Source organism: Trichogramma pretiosum, unplaced genomic scaffold (assembly GCF_000599845.2).
Source record: "Trichogramma pretiosum strain Unisexual culture from Peru unplaced genomic scaffold, Tpre_2.0 scaffold30, whole genome shotgun sequence".
NCBI lineage: Eukaryota > Metazoa > Arthropoda > Insecta > Hymenoptera > Trichogrammatidae > Trichogramma > Trichogramma pretiosum.
The window spans coordinates 374,872-396,068 of NW_019641675.1; the positions used below are offsets into that span (position 1 = coordinate 374,872).

Genomic DNA, 21,197 nt, shown 5'->3' on the forward strand with positions numbered 1-21,197 from the left:
GCACTTCCTCTTTACCAATCAATTAACGAAATGACTGTGATATACAATTGCGAAGGCAAACAGAGGCGAGATAAAAATGTGGAACGATAAACCCGCAGAGAAAAAATTCAATCTTCCTGAAAAGAGATACCTATACAGAGTCGTTTCACAAATGAAAATGGCTTTTCAGCGCGCTCGATATAGGGGAGGAGGAGAAACGAATCGTTTGCCACTCGCGAAATATCTTCAGGGCAAAATCTTGAACAATCTCGGGGTAGGTCGATCGGATAGAGCTGGATAGTTTGCATCTTCTCGAAAGCCGCACAATGCGCTACCACGCAGACACATGCGCACACAGAGAGTGTCGTTTACGACGGTATTCGATGTTTATACACTCGCAACCCCTCACGTGCACACATACTCACACACGGACAGTCGTGAGAAAGAGAGAGAGAGAGAGCAATGCTCCCTCTCGGCCCTTTATATACACATGCAACTCTGATTTACGTTGCTTTAAGGCTTGTGACTTTAAAGGCCGATGCGCTGCTGTGCGCACACATACACGCGTGTCGGTAATGCAGATTTACTGCACACTCCCCAAGTACATTGCAGCAAGCACCAAGGCAGAAGCAGCAGCAGGACCGTGTGTAAGGAACAGAGACACGCCAGGGCGAGAAATGGAAGCTTTTATCGTTTCTACTCGCTGATTTTGCCATGTATTTATGGGTAGTTGTAAACGTTCTCCTTCGCGCCTGCCACGTACCGCTGTGTTCTTGGAATGTCTTTTATTGCCTCGGTGCAAAGATTACTACCATACTGGGTGGTGGTGGTGGTGGTGCTAGACTGCTGTTGCTGGCGGTGGCAGCCTAGACCGTTCGAATTTCGGAAGTGGCGTTTATTGTAACAAAGTTTAATAATTAAACGTCAACAGTTGAAACGGCTGAACGAGAAAGCGGAGGAAGCAAGAGAGAGCCAATAAAATACTTATCAGAATTAAAGCCGGCTCTCGGATCAGATCGCGTCGAGTCTAGGCTTATAATAAGTCTTACATAGCTAGTTTGAATGATAGCATCGCAGAGATGGGATAATTGTAATAGAGAAAAACGCCTTTTATACTGCTCGGAGAGTACAATTCAATTATCTGCATCGCGTCTCGAATCAATCTACCCGTCGTCAACACTGCTGATCTCGTAAACTTTGTCGCGCTGGACGCCGATCGACTCTATCTCTCTCGCTCTCTTCCCTTCTTTCTCTCTTTTTCTATATATATTGCACTTTCAATCTACTTAAACCGCTTTGCTTTCGGCAGTAACAGGAGCTGGCCTCGTCGCAAGCTACTTCTCTCCTTGCACTGCACAGGATCGCTGCAACTCAAGGCTCGCTCTCTCTCCGTAGCTACATCTCCCTCTTTCTGGCTGCTTAACTTCTTTGTAAACGTTCGCGCGCATAGAGAGACAGCCCAGCTACCCACTTTATTTTATCAGTCTGTTTCTCCATCGCGTAGATATAAATATCTATAGATATACACATGAAACGTCTGTCTGCTTGTCTGTCTCTCTCGCATTTCCTCGGGGCTCTTTGGCCCAGCAGTAGCAGCAGCAGCAGCAGCAGCAGCAGGCTTGAGTACACATTAGCGAGAGCAGCTCACAGTAGATTCATCGCACGCTCGGCGCATTGTATTACTTCGGGTACGAGTAGTAGTCGAGGAGAGGAGCCCTCGATGTGCTCCGTTACCACTACTGCGTGCATAATTAACTTTGAACTCGTCGCGCAGACTCTCGCGCGCATAGTAGTAGGCACAGGCAGTATCAGCAGCAGTAGCAGTAGCAAAAGCAGGAATAGCAGCCTTCGAAAGCTCGACGCGCATTTTTATACCTAGAGAGAGCTACTAAAGATTGTTTACTTACGACTGGCAGTAGTCGAGCTTTAGCTACTTACACCACGATACGCAGCAGCGCAGCGCGGCACACAAACGCGTACAAAAGGGAGCAATGTCTTTATATAATATACCGAAGAGCGAGCCCTTTTCAGTCATGAAATATTTCACAGCAGCTCCAAGCGGCAGCACAGGCAGCACCGGCATCGGCAGCATGAGCGGTAGCAACAGAGTTACTGCTACTATACCACTTTGCGAATTCATACGCACAGCGCAGCCTATCATCATGCGATTCCCTCGAGTAGTAGGGTATATACGCGCGCACATAGCCTCTAGTGTACATACACATTTATACACACAAGCGCGAGTGAATAGACGCGACTAGTCAATCGAATTCCGTAAGGAGTGAAGATGGGAGAGAGCAAGAGGAAGGATGCGATGACGCTGGGATTCTCATGCCACCCCCCAAGAAGCAGCAAGGTAAGAAAAAAATTTCCTACTCTCTCTCTCTCTCTCTCTCTCGTCTCTTATTGAGCCGTGACGAAACCTTGAGAGAGGGAAGAAAGACCTCTTGACAACGACTACGACGACGACGAGGACGACGCCCGCTCGTTCCTTCGTTTCGCAAAAGATCTCAGGGATTTGCATTTCCGACGACGAGCTGTGCGCGCACGTGGCTACGTGCAACTCTCGAGGAAAATTCGACGCAGCTCCTTCTCACTTGTGCAATTCTTTGCCTTTTACTTACTTTCTCCTCTTTTTATCCGTCTCTCTCTCTTTTTTTCTCTTTTCCTCTCGTTGCCTATCTTTCTCTCGTTTTCTTTCGAGACTTTCATACCAAAGGTAAAAAGATATGGGAGCGAAATTCAATGTATGGTACGGGGCTGCGTGTATACGCTGGGGCAGGGTTACTTGCGCGCCGTACCGCACCGCTACTCAAAGCTTTGAAGGGTTTTGTAATTCCATGATGATATTAGCTGCTTAGCAATTGAAATTGAGATCTTTTGATTTACTTATTTTCTCGACACCCCAACCGGGCTGCGCCAGCAGTCGACTTTACTTTTCTTATTGAATTACTCCTCTCGATAAAAACGCGCTCCTTGCTTTTCCCATCGGGCATCGACGAAACAATAATGCGACCGATAGCAAAAGTGATCTTTTACGTAACTAGATTTAGCTGTCGATGCAAGCTCAGTGAATTCGACTCGACAGCGTTGCCTCGAGTTTTGAAAAACGCTTTGAATTTTCATCCCATAACTAGAGCGAGCGAACATGATGCCCACACAGGAAACGCCTAGAAAATCTACGAGAAGAAACTTTAAGCCATCTCAAGAGAGCCGGAGCAATGCTTTTCGCAGTTATGAAAATAACTTCACGCATCGCAAAGTATGAAATTAATAGTCCTGCTAGAGGCGATTCATTCAAATTCGCCGGGTTACGCTGAGATATTCAACTGGAAATTTTATTTTCGAAACTTTTTTAAAATTTCACATTCATTTGAAAAAATGTCTCACCGAAAAATGTAGAGCATGTAGCGCAAAGTATAACGCTGAGAATCGTTTTTCGTTCGTTGCGTTCGTGCTCTTGACGTATCCTTATCTCTTTCACTCTCTGCCTGCGAGGCTCCCTTCAATTTTGGGGAGGTATTGCAAAATACACAACAGCGTTTGTCGGCGCATTTGCAATTATGCAGAAGCATGCGCGGGCAAAACTCGCAAGAATAAACTTTTCTTAGCCGAATAATTTCGATTTTCAAATAAAACACGCGACGCGAGGGTCGCGCGCACGCTTGTCGTCTCGTAACCCTCTGCGCGCGCGTTCGATTATTATGGAGAGGAAGAAGGAAAGAGAAAAAAGAAGAAGAAGCATAAGAGAATGTCTTCCGTCGCCGATGAGCAAACAAGAGGTGCCTTCATGCGTGTTACACACGGAAACGAAGCAGCCCTCTCTACTATATGTGCCGGGTGCGCGCCCGTGTGTTTGTATGTGTTTTATTGTGGAGATTTGCCAATGGCGTTCTGACTTTGCGGCGAACGCTCGACTGAGCACACGAGAATGGATCTTTCAGGTGAGTCAAACTTGGGTGGAAAAGTACCACGGGGTTGGGGGGCGAATGTTTTCTCAAAGATGTTAAATTTGCCGAGTATTTTTTGAAGAGTCAACAAAACACCGCAGCTATTTTGTGGTGCTGGCAAAATGTCGAATATAAGAGAATTCACCGACGCAATCGAATTTTCCTAGAGTTCGAGCAGTGCAAGCAGTTAAAACGTCCAACACACAGTATACTCAACCCGTGGGGAAACGAGCGAACGAATTCGAACGAACGAACGAACGAGCGAACGAAAAAGCGGAAAGTAAAAATAAAAAAATGTATACCTCACGCTACAGGACACGTAGAACCGTTGCGTAACAAATTACTCATTAAAGCTTTTGTGTAAGCTTGGAACGGTGGAGAGCTCGAACGTGGCGTCTGTGGCAGCAGCGGGAGCCCAGTGGTATAGCGTGTAGCATCACGCACATTCGGATCGCGTGACGCGACGAAATAATCGTCTCGATCCGTAAATTAAAGCCGAATGCAATGCAAGTGCGGCAGCAGCGCACGGCTGTATTAGAGGGAATTTCGATGCCATGTGCCCCGAGGGCCTATCCTCGAGTGCGCGCCGAAGTATATACGCCAGGCAAGGTCGGCTTTCCGGAGACAGTGGTGTAGAAGTAGTCGCAGCGCGCGCCAGTATATATATTGTGTGGGTGGAGGAAACTACGCTGGAAATTCGAAGTCTTGGCAGAGAAAGAGAGGGCGAGAGGAGAGTGAGAGAAAGAGAGAGAGAGGCTTGAAATTGCGGCGTTTCATTTTGCCGGATCAGATGTAATTTGGGCGCCTCTGCACAACTGTCAGGTGCCGTAGTTACTGCTGCTGCTGCCACTGCCGACGCAGTAGAGAGTTGGCATATACAGCGTATGATTTATGATTTTTAATGAGTTGGATTCGTTCGGCTGAAATCAAGCCCAACAGAGGGTAAATAACAAACAACGTTGATCGCCGGTATTCACCTAGTTTATGGAGTGCGATGGTAGTAATTAAAATTTTTCACGTGGAAACATGCAGGGTTTGATATGAAAACTAATGATAGTTGAAAAAAAGTTCAACTTGAATTTTATGAACTTTTTCATTCATACATTCCCAAACATCGATGAACGACTCCACCGCAACTATGGTAACTGAAATTGAAATCAACATATTGTTGGAAAGAGCAGCGCGTTGAAATTATCCAAAAAAACAAAAACGTTTCGGAAGGGAGTAAAATCAAAAGCATCGAAGCGTAGAAAAAGAGATAAACAAAGAGATGGAATTCGATGCTGAGGACATGGGACAACACACGGCGCAGTAGTAGCAGCAACGGCAGCAGCAGCCGCGACGCAACGCGAACGTTGCAGAGCCGCCAGGAGGGACGTGAATGGTGGCGCGAGCTGCGCATGCTGCTAGCACTGCTGCTGCTGTACAACGTCGGGCTCGGGGAGTAGTCGATCAATAACACACCGCAGCGCGGCGCTGCCGGCGCGCCCTCTCGGTATCTCCCTCTTCTCTCTCTCTCTCTCTCTCTCTCTCTCTCTCTCTCACTCTCTGTACATATTTTCGCCGTGTGCGCTGGGCACAACGTATAGTAAACGCGCGCATAGCATAGCTGCAGCGCCTATACTGCCACTACGGTTATACCGTATTAATGCGTGAAAAGCAAATCCAGGCTCGAGCTGTCTGTGCTGCTGCTACGTTGGCGCGATGATACGCAGCAGCGGACATCGACGTGAGGGAGAGAGAGAAGCTTTGACAATGTGCCACACCGTGGCGGCGATCAGCCCCAAAAAAAGTGACGGTTATAAATATGGGAATTTTTTATCCTGCGCGAAGGAACCGACGCATCTATCTCTGCACTTTTGCAGGAGAATACACGTACACGCACGAGCGCACCCACTCACACGAACACATCCACACACGGGTTTTCGGAGGTACCTGCATGTGTGCGCGCAGAAAAGTATATAGACGTATAAATATGAAAGATGGACAAAGAATAAGAGAGAGAAAGAGAGAGAAGTGGATGGTGTGTACGCGTGGAGCGCGCATGGGGTGGGGTGTGGAGGAGTAAGGCACAGGGAAAACCGCGCGCGAGAGCTTGAAAATCAATAAAATGCTTGCGCGCACGAGAGGAGTGAGAAAGAAAGAGAACCAGCGGCCCTCCATTTTCATTCTGTGCCTTTTTACTCGGGCGATTTTTCCTCGCTTGCAGCAGCAGCAGAAGCAGTTTTTCTTTTGTTTTTTTTTGCGTGTGAGTGTGTGTGCCTGCTCTCTACCGGTTCTTAGGTTATAGACATGCGAGGAGAGAGAGAGAGAGAGCGAGAGAGAGATATCTATTTGTAAGGAAAATTGCACGATGCTCCGGGGGGGCTAGTGTGCACGAGCTGCATTCATACCCGTCGTCTCGTTCGGGCTTTTTGGTTATTAAATTATACTCGCGATTTTTCATCTTGCGGTATACAGAAATCAATTTTTTCGTGACCCTTTTTTGTTCCTTCGGGCCGTTTCAGGCGTAAAAATAAATCTTTTGAATTGGCATAATGTATTTTTTGTTGACAAGAAATTACGATGAAAAAAAAACACAGGTTCTTTTATGACAAATATTGAGAGTTGTAGGTAGCACCACTATTTAGCAAATCTCATTAATACATTCTACGCTTGGGAACAATTCATTTTATAGAAAGCAAACGAACGAATGCTATTAATTATGCAAGTAAGCTGCAATTACACAATGCACACACGCACTTGATCCGTATATTATGTTTATAGAAATAACTGAAATATCTGTCTCTATCAGTGTTTGCATTTTATGTTTAGTTTGCGTTTGTGCTTTACTTTTTGTACTTTCCCGAATTTTCTATTATTGGACACGTCATATATTTCAGAGTGAGATCGCAATTCTATAAGCTTATTCGTTACATATTTCTTAAAAGTTCTAAAAGCTTATTCTTTTTGCAATTCGTACACTGTACAAATTTGCTCTAATTAGAAGTGAAAAGATTGGATTTTTACCCAAGCCTGGCTTTTTAAGCCTAAGAAAAAGAGGAGAAAGCCAGTAGTAAATAACGGAGCTTTAAAGTTTCGACTAAAAAAGTAAAGTTGGGTATGTTAAGTGCCTACTTGTACAGCGACGTTTTCTGGGATTATGGGTGTGTACGTACACATATAAACAAGACAGTTTATGTAAAAAATATGTATACACTGTGCGCAGACGATGCGCAGTGCTATATAGCAATAAAAAAAAAGGAAATTTCTCCTTCTCTTATACTGCCCTGCGTCGTTATATACTCCTGTTAAAGAATAAAGTCGACGCTGGTGGTAGTGGTGGTGGTGGTGGTAGTGGTGCATTTTATTTTCATATCAGATTTCTCACTTTAGCAGTGTACAAGCGCGCGCGCGCTCATAGCTATACTTGCGCACAGAGAGAAACGGTAAAGACAGAGCGAAGCGTTTGTTCCATTAACGGAACAATGGAAAAGTGTGTATAAATATCTTTTCACCATGTTGGAAGAAGCTCGGGTAGATTGAAAATAAAATCGGAAAAAGGAAAAAAAAGTCTCAACGCGTTGAGAATATCCGATCGGTTAATTCACCGTCGTAAACACGACGAATCATCGATTAACCTCGCGGCAACGAGATACATAATGACGCATCTGAAAGCAGCTTACGTATTTTTTTAACACTGCGTGCGCGAAACACGGGGTTGCTAACCTTAAAGCGTCAGAAAACCCTAGTTTCTCGCAAGTAGGGTTAAAAAATATCGTTTGCAACTAGTCAACTGCTTCACGCACTTGTTACAAAATATACTGTTTTTTCATAACGCTTCTTTGACAAGATAATATCGTCGGAAAAAAAATTCGTGACGTCACGACGAAGTGTAACTGTATGTAACCAGTAATCGAACGAATGTATGAAAAAAGTTTTTGGTCGAAAAAAAAAGATCGACTACATAATGCCAGGCGCTCATCGAATCTTTTCTCAACCCCGCAAGCGCTTTATATAAAAGAGCTTTTTCGCCTACAAGCTTGCAGCATCACAAGCGCGCGCGCGCGTCCGTTAAAAATTTCGGGCACGCAGCGTCGGTAACTTTTTTCCCGGTTTTTTTCCTCTGTACATCTCCAATCTGCCGACCCATGCAGTGGTATAACCGAGAGAGAGAGAGAGAGAGAGAGAGAGAGAGAGAGAGAGAGAGAGAGAGAAAAAAGCTGCTCTCATCCATACAGCGTGCAGGATCGAGCTTGCAAGCCGCGTCATCGCTCGAGAGAGAGAAAGAGAGAAGCCGCATATACGTATAATGCGGGAAACTGGGACCATCGTCGACGCTTGCTCAACCATAAGTCGTCATTAGCGATTTACCGCTAAACCCAGATTTTGCGCTCGCTCTCTCTCTCTCTCTCTCTCTCGCTCTATCCCCTCACCTTCTCCGCACTTGCCCCTTTTGCCTGCGCTCGTTAATCCGTACAGATCATTCAACCCTCCCTTATGCCGCCGCTGATGCTGCTGCTGCTGCGTGAGAGCTGCTTCCTCCTCTATCTTATAGTTTCGCACTATTACTACTACCCCGCTCTATTTTCCCTCATTAGCTATCTTTGCGCAGTTTATATATCTATACGTGCAATTTAGGAAATTAAATGCGTGCCAGTTGAAACGGATTCCGTTAAATTATCGACGATAAAACGAATTTTCACAGATTGACTAAGTGTATATAGGAAAGCTACTGCTACCACCGCTGCCAGGCGAGTCTATACACACAAACATCGTAGAGAAATCGAGGAAATGGTCATTAAGCGCTCGCGAAGACTTAATTATAATCAAAGCGGATATTTTGCTCTCGCTCGCGCGTATATATTCGAATCGACAGGCCGATATATATCGCGAAATCGACGTCCAGTGCGCCTCGCTCGTCCCCATGGACGAAGGATGTACGTGGCGTGCAATAATGAAATATATCGACTGGTCGTTAAAGAGTCAGCCGGTCCATTCGTTATAGGCTATTATAAATATCGATGACAATCTTGAAAATATACGTGTACGCGGGCGCGCGCGTATGCGGTATAATGCCGTATCGTCGAGACTATATCGTGTGCCCGTACTCGTACCCTGGGCGCGCAAAATCCAATTATATTATCCACGAAAAGGAAGAAAAGCGTATATACATACTGCCGCGCCAACTGTCCGCTCTGGCGCACGTGTTCGCTTCTCTCGCTTCTCTCTCTCTCTCGGCATTATATACATAGACATGTACGGATGAACAAAAAAAAGCCAACGAGAAGAGAGAGAAACGTCGACAATGGTCGAGGATATTCGTGCGCAGCAGCTCGTGGAAAATCTTAATCCTAATCTCGATTTTACCCCTATATGTATTTCTTCTCGGTTTATATACACACACCCACTCTATTGTACGCACTATCTGTACGAGTGTGCACGTCTGTCCAGGCCTTTGTGCTTGTATGTGTATGTGTGTGCAAACGTAGTTATTCCATCTCTCTTTACGCTTATCTTTGCGAAAGGAAAACTATTATACGCAGCGGCTGGATCCCCGTGTTCGCAACGTCAGCGCGTTACAAAAATAAAGCTACCGTACGAGAGAGAAAGAGAGAGAGCTGGGCACGCTATACGTATAACGCGCGGCTCAAGGAAACGAGATTAGTATCGTAAAATCGAAGCAATATTATTATGATGGGGCGCGCAGATGATGTGGTTCGAGTATACGAGAGCCGAGGCACAGCTCGACGAAAATTCGCTAACTATAAGAATTACCTGCCCTATTACCCGCCTGCCAGCTCCTCTCGCGCGCGTATTATACATAAATGCATAAACATAACTCGAGAGAATTATTAGATCGCGAGCGAGGCCGAGAGTGTAGTAGGTATGTAGTATGTACTGCGCAAAACTTCACAAAATTTATTTTCTAGGTCAAGTGGTCTGCCCTTTGCTTTACGACCTTTTCAGAACCCTTTTCGGAACTTACAAATGAGATTAACGAACGTGTACGCATATAAATATGCCTTTGCAAATTTTAAATAAAATTTTATGATTATTAGAGCTATTACCGTTTCCCCCATGCGGTGAGTAAAACGCGGCTTTTAAAAACAAGTTATTCGACCGATCTTATCAGGTATTATCGAATTTCGAAGAGCGACAATTATTTTGAACAAAAAAATTGGTCAATTTGCTTGAAAAAAGGCCAAAAAAAGCTAAAAAAAAATTAATAAGCACGAAATTCGTTGAATACGGAACGGTTGAATATGGATGTTAAGCATATCAAGCTTTAATCCTGAAATGAAATAAAAAGCCTATTCATATTGGCGAAACGCCAGCGCTAGTACAATTTCTCGCCGCACGCTGTATGTTACGCCCGAAAATCCTCAATATTTCTCCGAAGTTAACCCGCAAGGATTTCACGACAACTTTATATTACTTTTTCGAAATTAAAAAAAGGCAATTTCGAGAGTCCTCTCAATTTAGGTCACACACGGAGAAGAGAGTGCGCGCACGGCATGTGTGGCCGCGCACATACAAACGCAGTTAAACAACGTAAAAAGGGGAGAGACATATCATTTTATGTTCCGCAGCGTTTATCGTTAAATGATACGACCGTTGGAAAATTTGTTTTTTTCTCCCCTTCAACCGGCTAATATTATGTAACCGCCTTTTTTACGCATCTCAAAAAAGCACGGCCTTTCTTTGAATACATTACAAAGAACTTACAAATACTTTGCAAACTGCGACAGATTACGTAACTCACGCGTCCGAAACTCACGTCTAGAGTACATTATTAAGCGCGAGGGTCAACACGAAGGAGCCCCTATTTTTTTCGAGCCCCATTAGAAAATCATCTAAATCATTATCGCCCTTGCTTTTCAGGACATTTTTATCGCCACGGCCCGGCCCACTAAAACTTGAATTTCATTCAAATTATGCCACACATAGTCGAAGATTAATAGACCCATCGAATTCCCCCGGATGAAGAGACCAAACAAGAGTCGTCTCGACTGATATTCGCATAAGCGCGAGCACGACATACACGCCTACGACGACGACGACGTCGGCAGAGTAGCTCTGGTCTTTCTAACCTTGGAAGGGAGGAGGCGCGCGCAGGAGAGAGATACTTGGCATGCCGAACGAGTACGCTACATCGGGAAAAGACAAACGTTCCGGCGAGCCTTTACGTATGCGAGAGAACCGGTGGCGCGCTCTGCAGCAGCGCTCCTCGATTCTTTTATGGCTTTCGGTGTGCCCTGCTGCTGCTGCTGCTGCCACTACTGCTGCCGCTCTACACGACTCGACGTTAAAGACGACAGTGTTTCGCTTGCTGCTCTGTGTCTCTTCCGATAATGAGATTGACGATTTCGTTGCACGTACGTGACGACGCCGGACCTTCTCTTCTCGTCGCAGCGCGTCTCGAATGCTCAATGCGTATTTCACGGCGAATGGTCAGATAAGTGTCGAGAGTCAAAAGAAGGGTGTATCTTTTTCTGTCTCTCTCGTTCGAGTTACTTCTGGGACGTACACGCACACAGAGGAGCATTTTAAGGAGATAAGGCTCGCCTCTATGCCTCTGGGATCGTTTTTGATAGATTTTACGCGTGTATATAACGGCGAACGAGCGGGATTTGTTGCGTCTTATATCAATCATGCGGAACTTGCTTTACTCGAGCGAATAAGAGAAAAATGATTGAGTAGAAACGAGGCGCTCTCTCTCTTTCAAATATTCAATTTGAAATTATTCGCGCATACTTGGAAACATTCTTTCCCCAGGATTAACAGATGAGCGGAGATTCTATTACATCGAGAGCTAACTTGATGGATTAGTTTAGCTCAACTAGACTGGATATTTGTATGATTCGCAGCGCACGGAGCTTTCGGTCGGATAAGTGAGTAGTTGACACGTATCTAACTTATTTACATCGACAAAGATAGAAGCCAAACATCTCGCTGCGTAAACTACGTAATATATAGCATTACCCCCCGACCTCTCGTTTTTTTTACTCCCTCCCTATCTCTCCTCGTCCTCCCACCACGCTTTCAGCTCGTGGCTCCATCGCAAAAAGAAGAAAATAAAATAAAATGATCCTCGAGCAGTCGCAAAAAGCACAAAAGTACAGAAAGAAAAGCGAAAGAATAAAATGAAATATACGTATAAAGGGAAAAAGTGAAAGGAGAAAGAGAGAAAATACGAGCCGAAGCTAAGAAAGGGCGGGGATAGGAAGGAGAGAGAGAACCATTCGAAGAGTCAACAGTGACTTCATCTTCGTCTTTGCCCTGGAGCGATTCATAAAGCGGCGACGACAACGATGCTTTATCAGAGCGACTCGAGAATGAAAGCTTTTATACGTATATGCTTGCAAGTTCGCGCTCGCGTACGCGTGTATTTTCCCTTACCCCTTATGTATATGGAGAAAAAAGAGTGGAGGATTTGAAAAAGTTTAACTGACGGATGAACCGCCCAGATGAATTGATAAAGATTGCTGCTCGCGAGCAGCAACGGTAACTCGCGAGCAGTCTGATTCTGATAATTTTTTCTGTTAGCGCCCGAGTGTACGCGATTTGATTGCCAAGTAAGTTTTCTCAGGCGATAAGGGACTCGCTGGATGTAAATTACTTACGGAATTGAGAGAGAGAGACGATGCGACTACGCTAAAACGAGAGCGCAGACGTTGGAGGAGAAAAACTTTGCTTACCTGAAACAGAAAAAATGAATTCATGAGTATAATTATACATGGGTACATCGATTGATTCAGCTGACCAGTTATTAAGTCAAACAATTCGGAGCTGCGGGGTTGGAGGAGAGGAAGGTTAAAAAGTTCGAACACGCCTACAGCAGCGCGTCATATTTTATTTGCTTTTTCATGCTCCCCCGCTGTTATTATCAACGGAAATTTTAAAAATGAGCCCCACAAGAGTCGTTCCATTTTGCTCGGCACAAACCGGCAGGCAGGCAGACGCGCGTGTGCGCACTTACAACAAAATATACATGGGCCGTGTACAGATCGGAGTAGTAAATAAGCGTGTATTCGTCGAAAACGTCGATGCGTGACTTGCGCGAGCGGCGACTATATATATCGCACAATACAAGCATCCCCTAAATGTACAAACAAAGCTCCCAGCTGACCAAACGCGTTAATCACGTGCGCTACTGTGCAGTTACGAAGGTGCCAAAGTGCCTCCGCAAACATCGAATCCCTCCCCCCACCTCCCACCAACCCCCTTTACCCCCTTATATGGTCGAATTCGAATAATCAACTTTTCAAGCTTAACACATTTTTGCTTTATTATAGCTGCACTTCGGTACGGTCTCGGGCACGCTGCAAAATTATGCACTCGTCTGCGTGTATAGGCGATTTCATCGAATTTTCCAGTAAATTTACTTCTTATCGTCTAGATTCGTCGCTCTGCTACGCGTACATAACGTATATAACATTGTGCGCATGCAAAGCTACGCAACAAACCACGTATAATATATATACATAGGCCCGGCCGTAATGTACGACTCGAGCTCGTGTATACACACTCGATGCATCTACCATGATGATGATGATGGTCGTCGATGTGCTTCTTTGTGCCCACCTAGAGCTGCAACTAATCAGGTGACACATGTTGGCCTGGCCAACCGCAGGATTAGGGACTGCTGTGCGAGCCGAAGCCGATCGATCGTCGTCGTCGTTGCTGCTGCCGCTGCCGTCGTTGTTTCGACGAGTTTCGTTTTACGTCTATAAGGGGTGTGCTGTTGTGCGAGTTTGCATGATACTGATGGAACTTTGATGAGTAGCCAGCGTCGGTGCGGTAGCCAACCAGCCCCCGCCCCGGCGGCCAAGCATTGCGCAAGAACTCGTGGTATACATAACTACAGACTTTCTCGTCGGGGTTTCTTTATTTTTTTTCTCGAGACGTTCGCATTTCCTTTTTTCCGACTTGATTACTTTTTCAATGCCAGGAGCAGCTGTTAATTAGTCATATCTCGGCGACAAGCGGGTGAGGTGAGTCTTCGTGCGCAACTTATTAAAGCTATTAAAAACAACGCATGGGCTGCCGGTACACACTGTATACGTACGTCGGAGAGGCGTCGTCAGCGGCAAGTATTCCAATTTATAACGAGTTTGCTTGAATATGACGCTGGTAAACACGAACATAAATATTCATGAGCATCACATGTAATCATTACAAGTCCTTCCTTGTATACAGAGACAGAGACAGAGGCTGCCTCTGAGAGGAGAATGGCAGGGGAGAGTTTGCAACAATTACACGCGGAGTTGCGTAGCTTGTATAAACAGATATAAGATGAATGTTGGCGAGTAGCAGTGCCACCGCGGCGAACTGCCACACGACACGGAGGCTATCTAGCCCTCGCTGTATACGTAACAATGTTTACTCAGTGTTGTTAGAACTGCGGCTAAATTATGAAAACGAGCAGTCCAGTTTTAGTACTCTTCCTTCGCTCTCTTTTGCTATCATAAATATGCATAGAAAAGACGGATAAAGAAGGCCTCAAGGATCAACGGAATACGACATCTCTCAAGTTCAGTCCTCTCAGTTGTAGTCGTCGTATCCACTCTATCTTTCCGCGAGGAAAGTGGGCTTGCGAGGAGCGTACATTTTAACGGCTATAGACATTTAGTTTTAGAGTGCGATTGAATTAGAAATGGTCAATTTGACGGAGTATATTGGATTTAGGTGGAGCGCTCCGTGCACTTGATAATCGATTTTATTGCACGGTAAACATTTCGAGTTTAAAAATTAAAACATATATATACCTGCGCTGCTCGGGCTTTCGAGTTTATTTTGAACATTTACCGACCTGAACTCTGAAGCATCATCTCGAGAACTGCACTTGAAAATTCAACGCCCGAGTAAATGACTGCCAGCGTTTAAAGTACTTGGGCTGGTCCTATAAGTAGTGATACGTCGTTTTGGTCGGACACCTATAGCCAAATTTCAGACGAATGTTCGCTCATAAAAATAAAATTTTTTGCGAATTTATTTGAATGAATTGTCAAGCAAGCGATTCAATTTGACAGCAATAATTAAGGATTCTTATTTTTATGGATTAATTTGCCCTCGTTAAACTCAAAACATTAATTTTAAAAAGTGTAACATTAAACTTTACTCAAGGTAATTTATCGTAACGCTCGATCTCGAACTCATATCGCGTGTACATGCACGGCTGGACGGCCAATAATAGCTCGATCTTCGGTGCACTGCAATAGCAGGGCGCGCGGTGTCAAGCAAAGTTTTGATGCCAGAGAACTGCTGCACCCCCGGTAGCTGCGAGGACAGCCTTTTAACTTGAGCGTAATTGGCAAAGTGCGCGACGCACGTACGCGAAAAGAAAGCTCATAGCGATGATTAATTTCCAATGTGAAAGGGAAAGGGGGAGCTTCGGTACGCCCGGGGAACTTTGTCCTTTGACCGGTTTGTTTTCTCTTCTTCTTCAAGACTTTCCCGCTTGCCTCGTTTTTTTTCAGTTTCACAAGCTCAAGTTTTGCACGACGTTATTACTTTATTTTTCGCGTGTGAGTAAACCCAGCTGCGAGAGATGATGTTATTGTTTGATTTGGCTCCAGAACTAAGTTAATTTTCTTCCTCAACCTTTTTTGGCCTATATAAGGTTCGGGATTTGGTTGATTGAAATTTTTCCATTGCAAAGGTTATGCGGAACGAAAATATAAGTATTATAGGTTAATTGAAGAAGAATAATATTTGGATATCGTTGAGTGGAAAAATTCCAGAACGCGCTTCATTTTAAAATTACTGCAAGTAATAATTTTTTTTTTTTTTTTCAAGTATAGTAATAATTTTTTTAAACTGTAGTATGTATCTTGAAAGCTTTGAATTTTTTTAATTTTATCCATCAAAGTGTTTTATGTAGCTTCAAATTTATTGCAAGTCATCAAGTGTAACACTTTGTTTTTTCACCGTTAAAGGGCATCAGAAAAGTTTCAAAAAGAAATATCTTATAAAACGTTATGCAATTCCAAATTCTTTGTTACATAAAAAAATACACTTCATAAAAATTTTACTCTTAAACCTTAAAAAAGTGAGACATGCGGTGCATAATATTTTAATTCATCCATCTATACCCTGCAAAATTAATGGGAAAAAAAACCGGAGCATACCGTGTCAAGCGAGACCACTATTTGCCCAGTAGATTGAAAGTGAACAAAGCTCTTTAAATTATCGATTTTTCGTTAAACTTTATAATATCAAGCTGTAAGTTCATTTATATAAATAAAGATGTGAATTCGTGTTATGTCCCTGATCATTTACATTTCGATCGTTCTATTTCACTTCAGCCACAAAAATTACAATAATGAAACCACAACAGATGGTCGATGATTGATATTTTAATTTAATTTAAAGAATTGGAGGAAGTGGACAAACTTACAAGGAGAGCTTTTCAGCTCCGGGTCGCAGATCTTTTATCAAACTTTTTTGGGGGTCTTCTGGTACTCAATACTGAAGCTCCCTGTGCTTAGTTTGATCTCATGGGCCTTAGGGCCCATTTTGTAGAGGATTTTCCACATTATAAAAAAATCTTTATTATTTTCTATATCGATATAGAAGTACTTTAAGAAGTCCTAAAATCTATTAAAAAAGCGTCAAATTTTGGCCTCTTGAATTAAGTGATAGATGGTCCCAAAAATTCTGAAAAAATTCAAGCAGGTTCTTTGAAAAATTTTAAAACTTTTGATCGTAGCATTTTTTCGTTTGAGTACTTCTATATCGATTTAGAAAATAACAAAGATTTTTTTGTAATGTGGAAAATCTTGTACAAAATGGGCCCTAAGGCCCATGAGATCAAACTAAGCACAGGGATCTTCAGTATTGGGTACCAGGAGACCGCAAAAAAATTTTGGAGCAAATCCATGACCCGGACCTGAAAAGCTCTCCTTGTTAGTAACATAGACAAATAAAATATTTAAAAAGTCATCATTTATTATAAAACAAATACATAAAATATTTTAGAATTTATACATAATTCCAGGATTTACAAAAAGTATTGGAAAATTTTTCTTGCAAACTAATCATTTTCAAACGTTATTAAAATCTGAACATGATCGTCTGATAATAGCTAAAAGAATGAAAAAAATATTAATTTCAATAAATCTAAACGTCAAGTCATTCATAATTATTTGTAGTATACCTGAATTTCTCGTTTTAAGTTCGCATTGGAACAAACATGGATTGAGATATTTCTTTCCAAACTGATCGCAAACTATATCTAGATTTTTTGGACATAGACAAGGTTGTTGTCCGAGCGTAACAATAATCATGGACATGATGAAAATTCCAATCACTATTTTGTTCATTTTGATGTTTTATTGATTCTCACAATTAAAAACGTTCTTTTCTTTCTGATTAGTTGAAGAACACTGAGTGTAAATAATTATTTCGTACAACTACAACGCAATAACACAGTTCTCAATTAAATCGGTAGACGGATTATCGATTCTTTTATATACATCGAAGCGATAAATAAAATGATAAATTGAACGACACGTATAGCAGCACGTCATTTGTAAAAAAAGCTAAGATTAGATTATCTATTATAATCGATTGAAATAGTCATCCGCTTTACCTTCGTTGATCGAGTTCACTTGCAAATATTGCGCTAATGTAAGTGTGATTTGTTTGTTTACGTACTGCCACAATGACAGCAGTTTGCAAGCATTCCAAATGTTTCGTGTGAATTTATCGTGCACAAATAGTAACTATATGATTCATCTGGGTGATACATATTTTTTGGTTCTTCAGATAAAAGAGTTTGAGTTTTATAAACGTGCATGGCAACATTGAGAGTTATTGCATTGGAAGCTAAGCCCTCTTTTTTATCATTGAAAAAAATTTTTGTTGAAGTTCGAAAAACATTATGAAACCTCATTACACTTGTCTTTGGTTTTATCGGTTGCCAGAAAAACATTTTTATATTACAAAAAATTTAATAGAGAATTTTTCATTAGGGAGATTCATTCAAAATCTAGAAAAAGAAAATGTGGTGCCCCACAAAAGAGTCTCAAGAGACCATTGCCAAGAAAAAGATGGTCTACCTTTCTCTTATTTTTTTGTATAACTTCAATATGATCTGTGTTCTTCTTATAATATGAGCTCTCAATATTTTTATTCGTAATGAACATACGTTAATATTACGCAAATTATTAAAAAATTTGCATAGTTCAAGTAAAATGAGTAATCATCACCATTGTGCATTAAATGCAAGACTACATAATACCGAAGAGTCTAGCCAAGGTTACTTTAGGATTATTTTTAGGTAAGTACGGCAGGTAAGTTTCACGCAAAAAACAATTACTGGCTAAGAACTTGGTAAAAGCCAGTAGTAGTTTGTGTGTACTAACTACCAACACGTACATTAAAAAACAAAACAAAAATCACGTCTGTGCAAATATATACACGTGCATGCGTGTGCCAAGGGAAAAGAGAGAATCAAAGATTTATTCAACACAATGTAAGGGTTAGAAAAATAGAGAAAGAAGGTAGAGTTTTTATTTATGCTCGTTAACTACCAGTTGCAGCTCTCTGAATACGAGGACCATACAAATAGCTGCAGCACCTGCAGGATAGTTGATGCAGCTCAAAGAGAATTTCGTACACTCGTTTTCTCTCAAGCGGGGGTATTGTCTAAAGAGAAAAAAAGTAAAAATGAAACGAATATCGCTTGGATTATACATGTACAAGTTGCGATGAGAAAAAAGTAAACGCCTGGATGCTCTTCGGTTGTTCTATGGCATACCTACAACAATTTTCTTACACACGCCGAGTGAAGCCTTGAACTTGCCTTACACTGTAATTGAATTGAAAAATTGTGAGCTCTGACGTACTCCTTAGCGCTTTTGTAATAGAAAAATGCGTTTTCTGTCGTTTTTTCTCTCGTCCCCTCCCCCTCACTCGCTTATTTTCTTTTCCAAGAGCGCACCCATTTGTTTTCCGTAGCTCTCAGTTGCTGCTCTTTTCTTTCATAACCGTGCTTCATCTTTAAATTTTACGGACAAGTTTTTGCAGCTTTTAAAGAGCATGAGCTCGGTATTTTTTCTTTTTATTTTAGCTGCGACTGCTGGGATACAAGCCGTTAGATGAAGCAAAGTTCTTATTAACTTCGAGAATAATGAAGTCTCGGATGAATTTTTTTTCTTGAAAAGGTCGAAAAAAATTATCTTCCAAATTGTTCTGGCTTTTGAAGTTGTGTTGCGGCAGCAAATTTTGCAACTGACCAGAAAATTACTTTTGTTATACCATGGGAAGGAAAAGGCTGCCTAATTGAATCTTTCCCTTGCTTACTTTCGCTCACCTCTGAGCGTCTCGATGAGTTTTTAAAGTCATTATTCATTTTACAAACGAGTTTAGTGCACAAGTGCGTGCTACACACAATATTGCCCGGCTTTTTATAAAGCTTATTAGTGTAGAATTTTGTTTTTCTATCGATAGGTAAAATATCAAGTCCCTCGGTCGTATTTTATTCGATTTACTTTTCGTTTCCTTTTTTTTTTCGAAGACAAAGCTAATTTTTAGTTTCAATAAAAAAAAAGCAAGCGTAGTATAAATAAATTTGTTTTTCAATCACTCCACTAGCTAGTTAAATAATTCAATAAAATGAAAAATTAAATTTTCAATGGTTATCTGCACGTGAAATAAACTTTTTCCCACTCTAACCTAAAATACGCAACTTTGCCGCTAATTTTAGGCTTTCGTAGGAAAAAATAGTATCTCAAACTGGTGCAGATATGGTTTTTTAACAAAACTCGTTACAGCACTCGCCTTCGGCTCGTGCTATAATCCCTCGTTTTGCTAAAAAACCATATGTGCACCCGTTGAGAAATATACTATTTGTGCAAAATCATAACTCTGAAGTACGCATCTCAAATCTGCATTAGAAACTTTGCAGTCTACTTATGCAGTGTTCCTATACGTATATAGAGAAAAAAGGGGCACATAAATAATTATCTAACCTCACAAACTCAGCTGAATTTCTCTTCCTTTTTTTTCTTCTTTACTATATGTCTCTCTTAAGTTCTGCAGTAATAACTCTTTTAATCCTAAGGAGCAAGACGCAGAGCTCCACCGAGGTGTTTAGAAAATTTAGACTTTTTAACGAAGGTCAAGTGAGAAAACGCCTCGAGCACGGGCAAGATATAATAAAACTTCATTAAGCTCAACGGGAGTTCACTGGAAACTAACTTGCGTGACTATTTTTGCATATATTTATACGCGATGATGAACTTCTATGACACAGTTTTTGCACTCTTTATCGCATTGTTTAAGAGCATATGAAAGTATCTTGATTAACTATCATTTAAATTAAAATATACGAGTACGAGCGATTAATTTTTCACTCGCAAATCATAAGCATCTGGTGAAAAGACAAAAGCAGTGCACCCGGAAGGCTTGCCTAATTTTTCTCACAATTTTGCCCAAATAAACTCTCCACTTTACATTTTCCACCGGTACTTACGATAGTCGTGCTAAATTTTCTCCGTTAATCCTGTGGAACAATTAGCCGCGCGTGCGCTCGCGCGCTAATTCCAGTTCACGAGGATTTTGGCGCACGTTCGATTTAGCAGAGCTTTTAAAATAGATCGAAGCACGCTGCTACTTCGCCACCGATGTACGTTTCGAAACTTTGAAAGCAAAAGATGGAAAAAAAGAGCGTCATCATCGTACTGTGCGACAACAATAGCTTACGGACGTACGCACACACACACACACACACACACACACACACACACACACGTACAGCAAGCGCATGAAAGTAGCATAGAAACGCGCGCGCAGTATTTTTAGCTTCATTCCAATCCAGCGACTTTTCTGCCATCTGCAATTAGTCAGAGCCAGAACACTCCGAGAGAGAGAAGAGAAGAGAGAGAAAGAGAGACTTTATATACCTACTGTGTTAAAGGAAGCGGCGATGCTAGCAGCTAGCACCCAGCTAGCAGGTTTTTTTTAAACACTGCAAAACTACCGTCCGCTCGGCAAGCGACGAACTTTGTCCGGGAAAGCAGAAGCGGAAAAGTCACAAGAAAAAGCTTCAACTATAGAATTTATAGCCCGTGTACAAGCCCTCTGTGCTATATGTGCTGCTGCTGCTACTACTACGGTACTGCGCGCCACCGAGCTGCCAGAGAAAATGTGTCGTTTATTCGATTTTTGCCACTTATTTCTTAGTTTTTCCTTGATATTTCCTTCCGCGGTCATCGCACGGTGTAAAAAGTATAATAATAACAAATAAACTAGCGAAATGCACGCCTGACAACATTTTTC

At 42.3% G+C, this 21,197-nt stretch overlaps 2 protein-coding genes across 2 annotated transcripts in view; both read right to left on the reverse strand.

Moving 5' to 3' along the window:
- LOC106653243 (semaphorin-1A) overlaps positions 1–21,197 on the reverse strand; it is a 210,555-nt gene that overhangs the window by 58,030 nt on the left and 131,328 nt on the right. The window lies entirely within an intron of this gene.
- Positions 16,888–17,336, reverse strand: LOC106653244. The gene is made up of 2 exons (XM_014372622.2): positions 17,071–17,336; positions 16,888–16,998 (listed from the first exon to the last, which is right to left on the reverse strand). The coding sequence occupies exons 1-2, from the start codon at positions 17,234–17,236 to the stop codon at positions 16,958–16,960; spliced, it is 207 nt and encodes a 68-aa protein (XP_014228108.1). The 5' UTR covers positions 17,237–17,336; the 3' UTR covers positions 16,888–16,957.

Excerpts from the sequence above, each read along its gene's own strand:
- LOC106653244 (XM_014372622.2), bottom strand. The coding sequence starts at position 17,236 with ATGAACAAAATAGTGATTGGAATTTTCATCATGTCCATGATTATTGTT. Across the intron at positions 16,999-17,070 it reads ACTTAAAACGAGAAATTCAG|CTATTATCAGACGATCATGT; the intron begins GTATACTACAAA and ends TCATTCTTTTAG.